Here is a 12,683-nt window from a genome sequence, read left to right on the forward strand (position 1 = left end):
AGAGTTTAAGACCTTAAAACCTGGCGAAAACAGTTGCGTGCATTAGCGCAAGATAACGATAAAGGAAATCATTAAAGGGAAAACGTTGAATTAACTTCTGAAAAGCCTACTAGGCCTTAAAACCTGGCGAAAACAGGTGTGTGCATTAGCGCAAGATTAGATGAGGATAAAGGAAATCATTAAATGGAAAACATTAAATTAACTTCTGAAAAGGCTTCTTGGCCTACACTAGCCTACTAGTAAAACTAGTGGAACCACGATCTTGCCACACGACGCGTGAATAATTGTGGTTGTAAACAATAACACAGACTAATATAAATCCTTAGTCTAATAATGGGAAGAAGGGGTTATCATCATCATGGCCCCAAATAACTTTTAAATATATTGCAATTGTCGACGAGTCTCTTACGAAATCGGCAAGAGTGCCTCTCATTTCATAAAGCTATATAACCTCTCCATCATCAGCAATAGTCAGTGGTGTGTGTTCCCCACACTCCCACACCCCCACCGTTGCGCTCAGGTTCACCGGGAAATACGCCCCTCTACCAGAACCCTGATGAGAGCCATCGTAAGACCATATCGTCGTGGTCGGGTGGAAACCTCGTATCTCCAAGTTTCAAACGTGTACGTTCTTTCGCAAAGCAAAGCCCTGCTTCATCATACAAGGCCGTCGCACAAAAGTAGTGAAAACAGCCAATCTACAAGCACACAACGCCTCGTGGTGCGAGGCGTTGTGTGCTTGTAGATCGGCTGTTTTCACTAGTTTAAATCCTTTTTAAAATGATGAATGCAAAACGAACGGTTTTGGACATACAAGGTTTTCACCCGACAACGACGATATAATGGACCCTATAGACCCCATATAGACCCCATATAGGACCCTATAGAACCCTGGTGAGAGCGTAGCGGCAGTGGGTGAGACCACATGAACCCTATCCAACTGTTTTACACAGGAATTCACTGCAGAATAATGTGTGGGACACATCTGGGTATTCTGAAAACGAAGGCCCAGCCCTTCTCCCCTTCCTTTATTAGATCTCAAAGCAGAGACCACTGTGAGTGAACTGTGTGTGTGTGTGGATCATATAGACGTGTCATGACGTCTTTCTCTTTGCAGACACTCAGCAGTACGACTATGGAGAAGAGGACCTGGGATGTACAGCTGTGGCTCTGTATGACTACCAAGCAGGTGAGTGTGTTTATTGTCTCCACCAGCCGAAGGCATGGTAGGAGTATGTTTTCCCCTCCGTCCGTCCGTGCGTGCGTCTGTGTGTCCGTCCTTCTGTGCGTTCGTCCTCGCAGTTTGTTACCACCTAATCTCAGTCGCCGTTGGCCTGGTCGCTGCCAAAATGAGCACTCTGACCCACATTTTTCAAATGGGCCTGTTCTAGCGCCACCATGAGGCCGATGTTTGCAAAACACATTTCTGTACACTACTCTTACAGATTTTGTCCAAAAATCCTACAAATCGGTAGCCAGTATCTCGACAGCCATGTGATCGACATGGATTTGTCCGATTTTGCATATTCCATCCTGATTGGCTAAGATTGGCTTCCAAAGTTTGTAGGATTGAGCCGTTTTGAACAAAATGCCTCAAATCCCAAACGCAGAGTGCAATTATCATGAAATCGCGCACACACGTTCCCACTAGTTTGAGGAAGAAATGCCACTTCAATTTTTTTAAATCAGCCTCATGATGGCGCTATAACAGGCCGATTTGTGGTTTTACCTATAACTCCACCGATCAGTTTCAAACTTTGCAAGTGCACTCCCTAGAGGCCAAGGAAAAACCCTTTCCCTGCATTTTTAACATCAGCCTTTTCTAGCGCCACTTTTTTTTTTTTTTTTTTATTATCTTAATTCTTATTTACTACATTTTCAATCATCTCCCCCCAGGGCCAGTGGGTGGGTATGTATATGTTAGCGTCTTGCAAACAGTCTGGCAACGCCAGACCAGGTCATTGCTGACATCCTATAGTTTCCATGTACAGATTATAGATCTTTTGATTTTGCCTGATGAAAACATTTTTTTTTACAACGTAAAATGACAAAGAGGAAAAAGCAAACTCATCTCAGCCCTACAACTCGTCTCCCGTTCTTCTCCCTTGTTCTTTTGTCATGTGTCCAGCCGGCGACGACGAGATCTCGTTCGACCCCGACGACATCATCACCAACATCGAGCAGATCGACGAGGGCTGGTGGAGAGGGATGTGTCGCGGAGCCTACGGCCTGTTCCCAGCCAATTACGTGGAGCTTCGGGAGTAGACCCCTCCCCCCTACGGCCTGTTCCCAGCCAATCATGTGGAGCTCTGAGAGTAGACTCCTCCCCTCACCGCCACGACTGGGGGGGTGCAGAAAAATGAGAAATTATCCACAAGGACCCCTCCTCTCTCTCTCTCTCTCTCTCTCTCTCGCACCTCTCTCGCCCTTCAGTTTTCATCTTGGTGCTCTGACACTGTGCTTAGACAAAGCCTCTTTAAAAGAATCCTTCTCTTCCCCCCCCTCCCCCACTCTTCTTTTAGATGCTGTGTACATTTATATATAAATATAGATTTACTGTATATACCGGTGGTCCTCAATGTGCTGTCCGTGGACCCCCAGAGAGTCCTTGAGGAGCGGGTGTTCCAGGAGGACCCCCAGCTTGAATGATTCCCCTAGCTGGGTAACCAAATGGACCCTTATACAGCTCTGCAACTCTGAGAGTGTACAAATGGAACCAAATGAACCCTCTCCTCTCAACACCAGTGTGCCATAGGCTCCTTTAAAAAGACTACACACGCCTTCTAAACCCGTAGTTCTTTTAAGACCTTTTCAAAGATAGCAGATGTACAAGCTGGAGCTGTGAGCTTGTACATCTGCTCTTTTTGAACAGCCAATGCCATTGATCCGTGTCAACGCATGACACGGATGATGCTTTCCCGCTATGAATCTTGGGAGTTTTGTCTGAAAAGGATTCAAGAGTCCAGACAAGGGTTCAGGGTTGAAGACATTCTCTCCCGTTTGGATCATTCTGGGTTCCATTTGTACTCTCTCTTAGTTTATGGGGGTCCTTGTTGAAAACGCTGATTACAAACATATCAAGTTATTATAGTGTTTTATTAAAGGCACAAGGCCGTAATACTCAAACAGCTAAAAGAAATCCCAGTAAAATAACACACAGTTATGTACAGGTTTTGCATTATCAGTTCAGAATGGTCAGGCTTTTGAAGATCACACATGAGAAGGTGAAAGAGAAGAGTCCCCATGCTCTGCTTTCCACTGGTTCCACGTCTGACTGAGAACCACGATATGGTATTGACAACACAACAACATGTTGTTTTAGAGATTTAAGACCTTAACGTCTTCCTCACACTACAGAGAAAGAGATTATTAAGACCTTAAAGGATCGTTCAACCCCAAAATGATTTAGATTCTTGTATTTTATTTTTTTATTTTTTTTCTACAATTACTCATCCCATGGAGACTTGAATTTGTTGATATTGTGTAGTTTTTGTCCTAAATCAATGCTTAGATGATGATGATAAAAACCCCTGTGTATCCGGTAGGAGACACAAAGGAGAGTCTGTGTGAATGAGTAAGGAAATTCTACTTCTACTAAGGAAATTAGTCATTTTTGGGGGGTGAACTGTTTATGTTTTAGCAGCTCAACCATTGTCTTTAAAGATTAAAAAAATAAAATAGAACCATTGTCTTTAAAGATTAAACAAGAAAGGACAAAAAAAAAACATTGCATTATAGAAACTTCAGTCGCTGGTTGGGGTGAAATATATCCACATTGGAATATTGAGTAATTTTACTAAATGTAAAATGTCAGTTTAATCTCTGTATTGTGTGAATGGTAGACCGTCTCAGAGGTGTGTTTTTAGGTGTGTAGGTCCAGCAGTAGTAGTCAGACTCTCACACTAAGGGGGTCATTACATGAGGTCGATTTTTTTGTAGACGATAGTTTTTACTATTGATTCGGCCATTTTGACACACGGAGACGCGGTTTCATGACCCTAACCGATACTTTTCCGAATTCGGCTCTGAAAGTGCATTTCTGCGGTTTCGCATCAGTTTCGCAACGGTGTAATATCGGAATTCGGCCGTGAGGGAGAGTGCGATGATGTCATAGCACCCCCTCCTCTGCTCCCCTTCCCCTGCTGCATATAAGTGTCAGTCTGTCAGACTAACCGAAAATGTATTATTATTATTTGTGTTGTTGTAGGCCTAATTAAAACCCAGAAAATAGCCCAGTGATCTATTAGCACAAACCTCATTTGAAAAATGTCAGGAGTAGTCTATATGAAAGCCTTTTAAAAATGTCTAATTACGCACAAGTCGTCGCACCTGGGCTGGTACCCTAGCTGGCCTGTCGGAGTTGCAACAGCTCTCCTCTCCGCAAAGTTAAATTAAACCATTAGGCTATGGTATTCCATTCTAAGCAAAGCTATGATTAATGACTATTTTGCGTCCCCCTTTTTCAACTTCTCACCAAAAAATACTGGATTAATTCTTCATGCACCGCGCCACATCACAGACGCAGCGGACTTCAGGTAATGAGTGAGTTATTGTAATATGCTGAGTTACGCATGTTGCTTCCAAACTAGGCAATTTACTTAAAGCCATAACGGAAGGCTATGATTGTGACTTCCAGTGAAATAACAGACTGCCAGTGGCGTATGGCGTCAGTTCATTAATTTATTCCGTTAGTTTATTTTGCGACGGCGACGGCACATCATCCTCCATTGCGCCGCATCCCAGTGCAGTGCGTCAGTTCAGTAAGAGCTAAGGTATGGCAACATGACTGTTGTCTGGTCTTGCACGTGCAAGGCACGCATGCAAGACAGTCATGTTGCCAATACTTAGCAACAGGCATGATGAATTTATTTTAAGAAGTACATTTTATTATTTTCCCTTGTAATCAAGGTATGGTAGACTACCATACCCATATGTGCCTCTGTAGGCTAGCCTACTCCGTTAGTTGCCTCGCATGGTGCGTTATACTTCTGTGTTGCAGCTAGAAGACAGAACTCACTTAATATAGCCCATCCCCGTAGATAATGTCCAGAAATATGCTCCATAGGCTATAAATGTTCCGACCTTCATCTTCCAGGTGACTTTTGTTGGTGTTTCACTTCACCTCGCTAAAAACCTCCTTTTGCGGGACTCATTGAATATGCGAACAGATGATAATAATATGGATTTGGGAGCATAGCCTAATTACAAAGCATGTCTCATTAAAAACAATATAGGCCTATATTTTATAGTTGAAGGGTAAATACACAGTATAGGCCTATGTAGGCTGGGAACATGACACATTTTGCTTGAATTCATGCGTTGTCAACTTGTAGTATAAACACAGAAAAACGAACCAACAACAAGGTGTAAACGCGACGTTTTTTGGGTAATAAATCCAAAACGAGACCGGCAGCGTTTCCAATCGTCCTGGTATAAAGACCCCCTAACACCTCATTTACACTTGGCTGCGTCCAACATGGCAGACGAACGTACGTCGTACAAGCTTGTAGATCTGCTACTTTTACTGTGTGACGCTGCCATGCGATGGAGCGTAAATTGGGCTTAATTAAAGCTTCATCACAAGCTGTTGGCGTACTGTACTGTACTGTACTGTACTGTACTGTACTGTACTGTACTGTACTGTACAATACAATACATACTACAAGAATGTATGAACTGTGTAAATTGGGTGGCTTCCGATCCGTTGTCCGTTACTTAACAGACTCTTTAACAGTCAACAACTTCTTTAACAAATCCATTCCAAGGCACCAGGAGGCTTTTATGTGTGGCGTATCCTGGTGGTCTAAAAAACAACATTCTGACACTTTATGAGGTTTATTCTAGAATCTAGAGGTTATAATAACTTTATTTCTACACAAAACAAGCATCAACAGCTGTTCACTGTCCTGTCCAGGATACTGACCTGAAGGACCAAACCAAGCCAATAACGTTGCTCTCTCTCTCTCTCTCTCTCTCTCTCTCTCTCTCTCTCCTCACTTTGTCTGCTTTAAGTTTGCTTTATTGCACATTAAGACCAGTGTTTGAATCTCCCTCCTCCTTTTATTTGATTCATTGATTTGTGTAGCTTTTGTTAGAACCGTTTTTTACAGTTGTATTTCACATGAAATGATTCCTGGTTGTTACTTCCTGAACACTAAGGTTGGGTGTAGGGTAGGGTGGTGGTGGGGTCTGATTGCTAGTGCAGAATGAATTAAAGGAGCATTTCACCCACTTTCAACCTCATCATCATATCATTGGTCCTCTTTAATGCTCAATATAGTACAGCACCATTTCTGTCTCCTCGCCGTGTGTCAGACAGTTTGACAGTTGTGAACAGTTCAGAAACCCGCCTGCCAGTGACATCATCATCATTGGGTAGGCAGGTTTGCTCATTTCAAACCAGAGTTCAATGCCAGGTTTCTGGACTGTCCACGGCCCTCTGAGACACAGAGTGAGTAGACAGGTTTCTGGACTGTCCACGGCCCTCCTCTGAGAGACAGAGAGAGTAGACAGGTTTCTGGACTGTCCACGGCCCTCCTCTGAGAGACAGAGAGAGTAGACAGGTTTCTGAACTGTCCACAGCCCTCCTCTGAGACACAGAGAGAGTAGACAGGTTTCTGAACTGTCCACAGCCCTCCTCTGAGACACAGAGAGAGTAGACAGGTTTCTGAACTGTCCACAGTCCTCCTCTGAGACACTGAGAGAGTAGACAGGTTTCTGAACTGTCCACAGTCCTCCTCTGAGACACTGAGAGAGTAGACAGGTTTCTGAACTGTCCACAGCCCTCCTCTGAGACACAGAGAGAGTAGACAGGTTTCTGAACTGTCCACGGCCCTCCTCTGAGACACAGAGAGAGTAGACAGGTTTCTGAACTGTCCACAGCCCTCCTCTGAGACACAGAGAGAGTAGACAGGTTTCTGAACTGTCCACAGCCCTCCTATGAGACACAGAGTGAGTAGACAGGTTTCTGGACTGTCCACAGCCCTCCTCTGAGACACAGAGAGAGTAGACAGGTTTCTGAACTGTCCACGGCCCTCCTCTGAGACACAGAGAGAGTAGACAGGTTTCTGAACTGTCCACAGCCCTCCTCTGAGACACAGAGAGAGTAGACAGGTTTCTGAACTGTCCACAGCCCTCCTCTGAGACACAGAGAGAGTAGACAGGTTTCTGAACTGTCCACAGCCCTCCTCTGAGACACAGAGAGAGTAGACAGGTTTCTGAACTGTCCACGGCCCTCCTCTGAGACACAGAGTGAGTAGACAGGTTTCTGAACTGTCCACAGCCCTCCTCTGAGACACAGTGAGTAGACAGGTTTCTGAACTGTCCACGGCCCTCCTCTGAGACACAGAGTGAGTAGACAGGTTTCTGAACTGTCCACATCCCTCCTCTGAGACACAGAGAGAGTAGACAGGTTTCTGAACTGTCCACAGCCCTCCTCTGAGACACAGAGTGAGTAGACAGGTTTCTGAACTGTCCACGGCCCTCCTCTGAGACACAGAGTGAGTAGACAGGTTTCTGAACTGTCCACATCCCTCCTCTGAGACACAGAGAGAGTAGACAGGTTTCTGAACTGTCCACGGCCCTCCTATGAGACACAGAGTGAGTAGACAGGTTTCTGAACTGTCCACGGCCCTCCTATGAGACACAGAGTGAGTAGACAGGTTTCTGAACTGTCCACAGCCCTCCTCTGAGACACAGAGAGAGTAGACAGGTTTCTGAACTGTCCACGGCCCTCCTATGAGACACAGAGTGAGTAGACAGGTTTCTGAACTGTCCACAGCCCTCCTCTGAGACACAGAGAGAGTAGACAGGTTTCTGAACTGTCCACAGTCCTCCTCTGAGACACTGAGAGAGTAGACAGGTTTCTGAACTGTCCACAGTCCTCCTCTGAGACACAGAGAGAGTAGACAGGTTTCTGAACTGTCCACGGCCCTCCTATGAGACACAGAGTGAGTAGACAGGTTTCTGAACTGTCCACGGCCCTCCTCTGAGACACAGAGTGAGTAGACAGGTTTCTGAACTGTCCACATCCCTCCTCTGAGACACAGAGAGAGTAGACAGGTTTCTGAACTGTCCACAGCCCTCCTCTGAGACACAGAGAGAGTAGACAGGTTTCTGAACTGTCCACAGCCCTCCTATGAGACACAGAGTGAGTAGACAGGTTTCTGAACTGTCCACGGCCCTCCTCTGAGACACAGAGAGAGTAGACAGGTTTCTGAACTGTCCACATCCCTCCTCTGAGACACAGAGAGAGTAGACAGGTTTCTGAACTGTCCACAGCCCTCCTCTGAGACACAGAGAGAGTAGACAGGTTTCTGAACTGTCCACAGCCCTCCTCTGAGACACAGAGAGAGTAGACAGGTTTCTGAACTGTCCACGGCCCTCCATTCTAGAAATGCTACCATCCTCTAATGATCACTGGTGAAGATGGGTTGGAAATGGGTGAAGTGGTCAATTAAAAAAACTTTACTTAACATTACAATGAGTAGCTATTAACATCAACCTCTCTCTGCTGCTATCTGGTGGTGAGCAACACTAAACACAGAGGAGAATCACTGTTTTCCTCCATCACTCGTGATTAAACTTCTGGATGCCATGCGTCACATAACGCTGTACAAAGATGATTTATTATCAGTAATAATAATTATATAAGGATAGACTTTGTTTTGTTCCCTGACTCCCTGTAATGTACATGTGTGTCTGTCTTTGAGCAGGAGACCTCGACCGTGTCTGTCTGTCTGTGTGTGTGTGTGTGTGTGTGGGACGTATGCTAGACCTGGTGTAGGACAGTGGTTCTCAAAGTGGGGTCCGGGGTCCTTCAGGGGGTCCCCGGCAAAATGTGTTGAACTGTAACCCCTGCAATACGTTGGCTGTTTGAAAATAGCATTTTAACAACACCAACGTGGGTGGGAGGGGGAGGGGGGGTATCTTTTCAGATGGGGGTCCGCGGGCCAAATGCATATGACTCTGACATGACATGAGAACCATTGTTCTAGAGCACTGTTGCTCAAACAGTGGGTTCGAGACCCACGTTTGGGCCACGGACCCATTTTTTATGGGTCATCAATTTGAAACGATTATTAGGGGGGTGGTGGTGAATTAATTCTCAAACTGCTAATTACTTTAAACGAGCGTTGAGTGTGTGACAATCTGTCTCATGGGTGGTGTATCTTCCTAACGCAGCAGCGCTATGCTCTAATCTGCTGGAGAAGGGATCCATCTAAATGTACCTGGGCTTAATTAATAGGGATTTTATAATTAATAAAAGTGACCTTTTTCCAGATGTTATTTTGTATCCGTTTGCTTCAGTTACATCATGGTCATTACCTGCTTGTTTGTTTATTTGGATTTTCTTTTTCTTGTTTTTTAAGTAAATAAGTTTCAATAAACAATGTATGGATGGTAGACTGGATCATTGTTTTGTTTAATGTCTGTTCATTGAAGACTTTATTGTCAGTTTGCATAGGAACAGGTACAGTTTCATGGCAGTACAGTTCACTGGTACAAGGTCAACTGAAAGGAAATGATACGCCCCAGAGAGCACGTGGCTTATTTCAATAGAGATCAGATACTTTTTATTGAGATTGAGATTTAACTCAAATAACATTGAATGACAAACAAACAACGACATTTATTAGACCCAGGCCCGGCTGGTGCCCACAATGGCTGAGGCTGCCCCCCTTTTAAGTGAAGGATGCCCATATATATCCTTTTATTTATGTCCAATAAAGTGCGGCAGCTGCAGCGGCGCCCCCTGTAGCCTGTCTATATATAGACTGTGCCCACTGCACAGGCGACTGACAGCCAGGCAAACCAACCATCGCTACTAGCATTAGCAAAACAATCGGAAGATTTGTTTTATTATTATATTTGATATTATCTTGATAAGTTCCTCCCACGCTGAGAAAGGCTTACACCGAAAAGCTATGCAAAAAGTAATGGCACACAATTCAATTTCAATTCAAAGGTGATTTATTGGCTTATTGACATGAGAAAACATATTTTTACATTGCCAAGCAAGAGTCAGAATATAATAAAAACAGTTAAAGAAAACGGGTAATGTATAGCAGCATTAGGCCTATGGGATTAATTTAGACCTATACAAACAGAACCGAGTGGTGGAGGAAACAGCAATGTAAATAATGATCTTGTTATGATGCTATAGCCATGAACCATAAATGCTTTTATTTTGTAGACGTTTTAAAACTTCTTCTAAATAAAAGCGCTCGACAAGAGTTATTTATGATTTATGGCTATTATGATGATGCCACTCTTTAGAAAACGGGGTGGAGTGGAAACCAGCGCGCACAGCTGTTTAGAACTAAATTTATATTTGATTTCAACAAGAGAAGAAGAGAACACTAAAATGCGTTACTGAGAGAACTGAGAACTATGCTTGGTTTGACAGCGAGTGTCGCCGTGTCGAGCGTCGCGAAGGTCGCATGACGCATGAGCCGACTCAGCACTGTCCGAGTTATGTCACGATATGGACAATAGTAAATCTTCATCCTCCCCGACTTTCGGCACCTCTCGTGCGCCAGATAGACGCCCAGAGCGAACGGCCGGGAGGTAGCGCTGCGTTGGTGGATGTTTTCTCTGACGCACGGGCTGTCAGATCAAACATATGCCCAAAACACTCCTCGATTTTGCTTTGATTTCATCATGAAATTAAGCTACAGAAAAGAAAAAAAGAAAAAAAAGTTTTTAATTAATGAAAAAAAGGAAATGTTTGAAATAATAGTTCAAAACAAAAAGGAAACCAAAAATAAGGGATCCATAAAAATGTTTCCGTGACCCACAAATGGGTCCCGACCCACTGTTTGGGAACCAGTGGTCAAGAACATCTATTATTCTTGTTCTAATCTGATCAATCTGATTATTTTCGTTGCTTAAGGTGTTAATGTTAGGAATTTATTAGGATATATATGGGTGGGTGACGTGATGTAGCGTTTTCGCTGTCCTCGGTGTCAAACATGTATAAATAAAAAATATATTTGTCAAAAACCTTCTGAATATTGTGCAGGACATTAAGCTTTATGTGAACTTACTCAAGATTAAAACATTTCATTCCTCATTTCTTCAGAATCTTCAACCAAACATGGTAAATGTCATCTGGTGTGACTGTCCCGACCTTGTTTCTCAAAGTGGGAACTTGAATAAAACTAAGAAAAAGAATTGCTAAAATTCATTTAAAAATGAATTTAGGCAAAAAAAAATGTCTATTTGTGAGCCTATATCTTTTCAAAGTCCAAGCATAATGTTTTCAGTCATTTCTGATCAAAAAGATTTTGTCCCCCAAACCAAAATCATCTGGTGTGACACTAGTTTGGAAAAATTAAACAGGCAATAATTTGGACACCTACTGGGCTAGAGAGGTCCTTCTTCTGTAAGGCTATTCAGCACTCCCAGCACAACTGCAAGACAGGTGTCTGAGGTGAGTTATGATTTTAACATTTTCATGAAATGCCATCTTGTTGAAACTTTGACAAGTGTGGCACTTCTGGATGTCATCTGGTGTGACACCTTTTTCATTAATAAAGCAAAAGTTATTTGAAACTTTGGTCATAATTACATGTAAATCTAGGTTGTTTTGTTATAGCTAGCATGTTGTTAGCATGCTAATGTGTACCTGGTAGCCTCAAGGTAGTCCTAAATGCAGAAAACGTCATCTGGTGTGACACTTCGTCATCTGGTGTGACATATCTGCTTGTCACGCCAGATGACTTGATTGTCACACCAGATGATATATACTGTATTTTCCTACAGACATAACAATAAATAACAAGTCCCATGTTTCTTTTGTCCAATTACAACATTTTAACATGTTTAAAACAACGTTTTAAACATTTTTACATAATTTAATTTAGCTTCATTCGGTGATACAGCAAATTCATCAGACAGAGCAGAAACCCCTTCACAGAAACCTAAACCTTATATTGTGGTAACACTTTATAATAACTATCCGTTATAAGCAGTTAATATAAGACACTTGACAACAGAAAATGGGTGGTACAGAAAATGTGATTTTATTATTTCCAAAATACACAAACATGGAGAACTCACTGATGTGTTCAACCAGAGGCTCAGTGCGATTGCAAGTCATCAGCTCAACTGGCTTCATCAGGTGAAGCAGTTCAGACACATCAAGGAGAGCATCCAACCCAATGAAATGGTCTTGCATATAGACTTTTCTGAGAACTATGCATGTAAACTAAACACAGAGATTCAGGCGTTTCATTTTGGTGGCAATAGGCAGCAGGCAACAGTGCATACCGGAGTTGCCTACTCAGTCAGTGGCTCCCAGTGCTATGCCACCATTTCACAGTCCTTACGCCATGATGAGCGTGCTGTGTGGGCACACATCAAGCCAGTTATTGATGATTTCCGAGGAAAACAAGACAATGCAATTGACACCCTGCATGTCCTCAGTGATGGGCCAGCAACCCAGTACCGGAATCGCACAAACTGCTTCCTCATGAGCAGCATTCCTTATACATGGGGATTCAAGAGGGTCACCTGGAACTTTTCAGAGCGTTCCCATGGAAAGGGCGCACCTGATGGTGTGGGAGGGGTGCTGAAGCGTAAGGCAGACATGTATGTCCTCGGAGGCAGTGACCTACAAACACCGAGGGATCTGTGTGAGTATTTACAGAAGTCCTCTGAAAAAGTCACTGTCATGTGGA

The 12,683-nt window shown here is 43.5% G+C and overlaps 1 protein-coding gene across 7 annotated transcripts in view; it reads left to right on the forward strand.

Annotated features, from left to right (window-relative positions):
* Positions 1-9,405, forward strand: part of cttn (cortactin) — a 44,922-nt gene extending 35,517 nt beyond the window's left edge. The window contains exons 14-16 of one of the 7 annotated variants that reach the window (XR_013962215.1): positions 1,118-1,189; positions 2,129-8,011; positions 8,162-9,405. Coding sequence is in view for 1 of the 7 variants with exons in the window: in XM_080730724.1 (XP_080586850.1) it covers positions 1,118-1,189; positions 2,129-2,265 (209 nt within the window). In the remaining 6 variants the exon portion in view is untranslated. Of the gene's footprint in view, positions 1-1,117; positions 1,190-2,128 lie in introns of all 7 variants that reach the window. The other 6 variants (XR_013962216.1, XR_013962217.1, XR_013962218.1 and 3 more) reach the window with 6 other exon arrangements.
* The last annotated feature ends 3,278 nt before the right edge of the window (positions 9,406-12,683 follow it).

Source organism: Nannobrachium achirus, assembly GCF_963921795.1.
Source record: "Nannobrachium achirus genome assembly, chromosome: 7".
NCBI lineage: Eukaryota > Metazoa > Chordata > Actinopteri > Myctophiformes > Myctophidae > Nannobrachium > Nannobrachium achirus.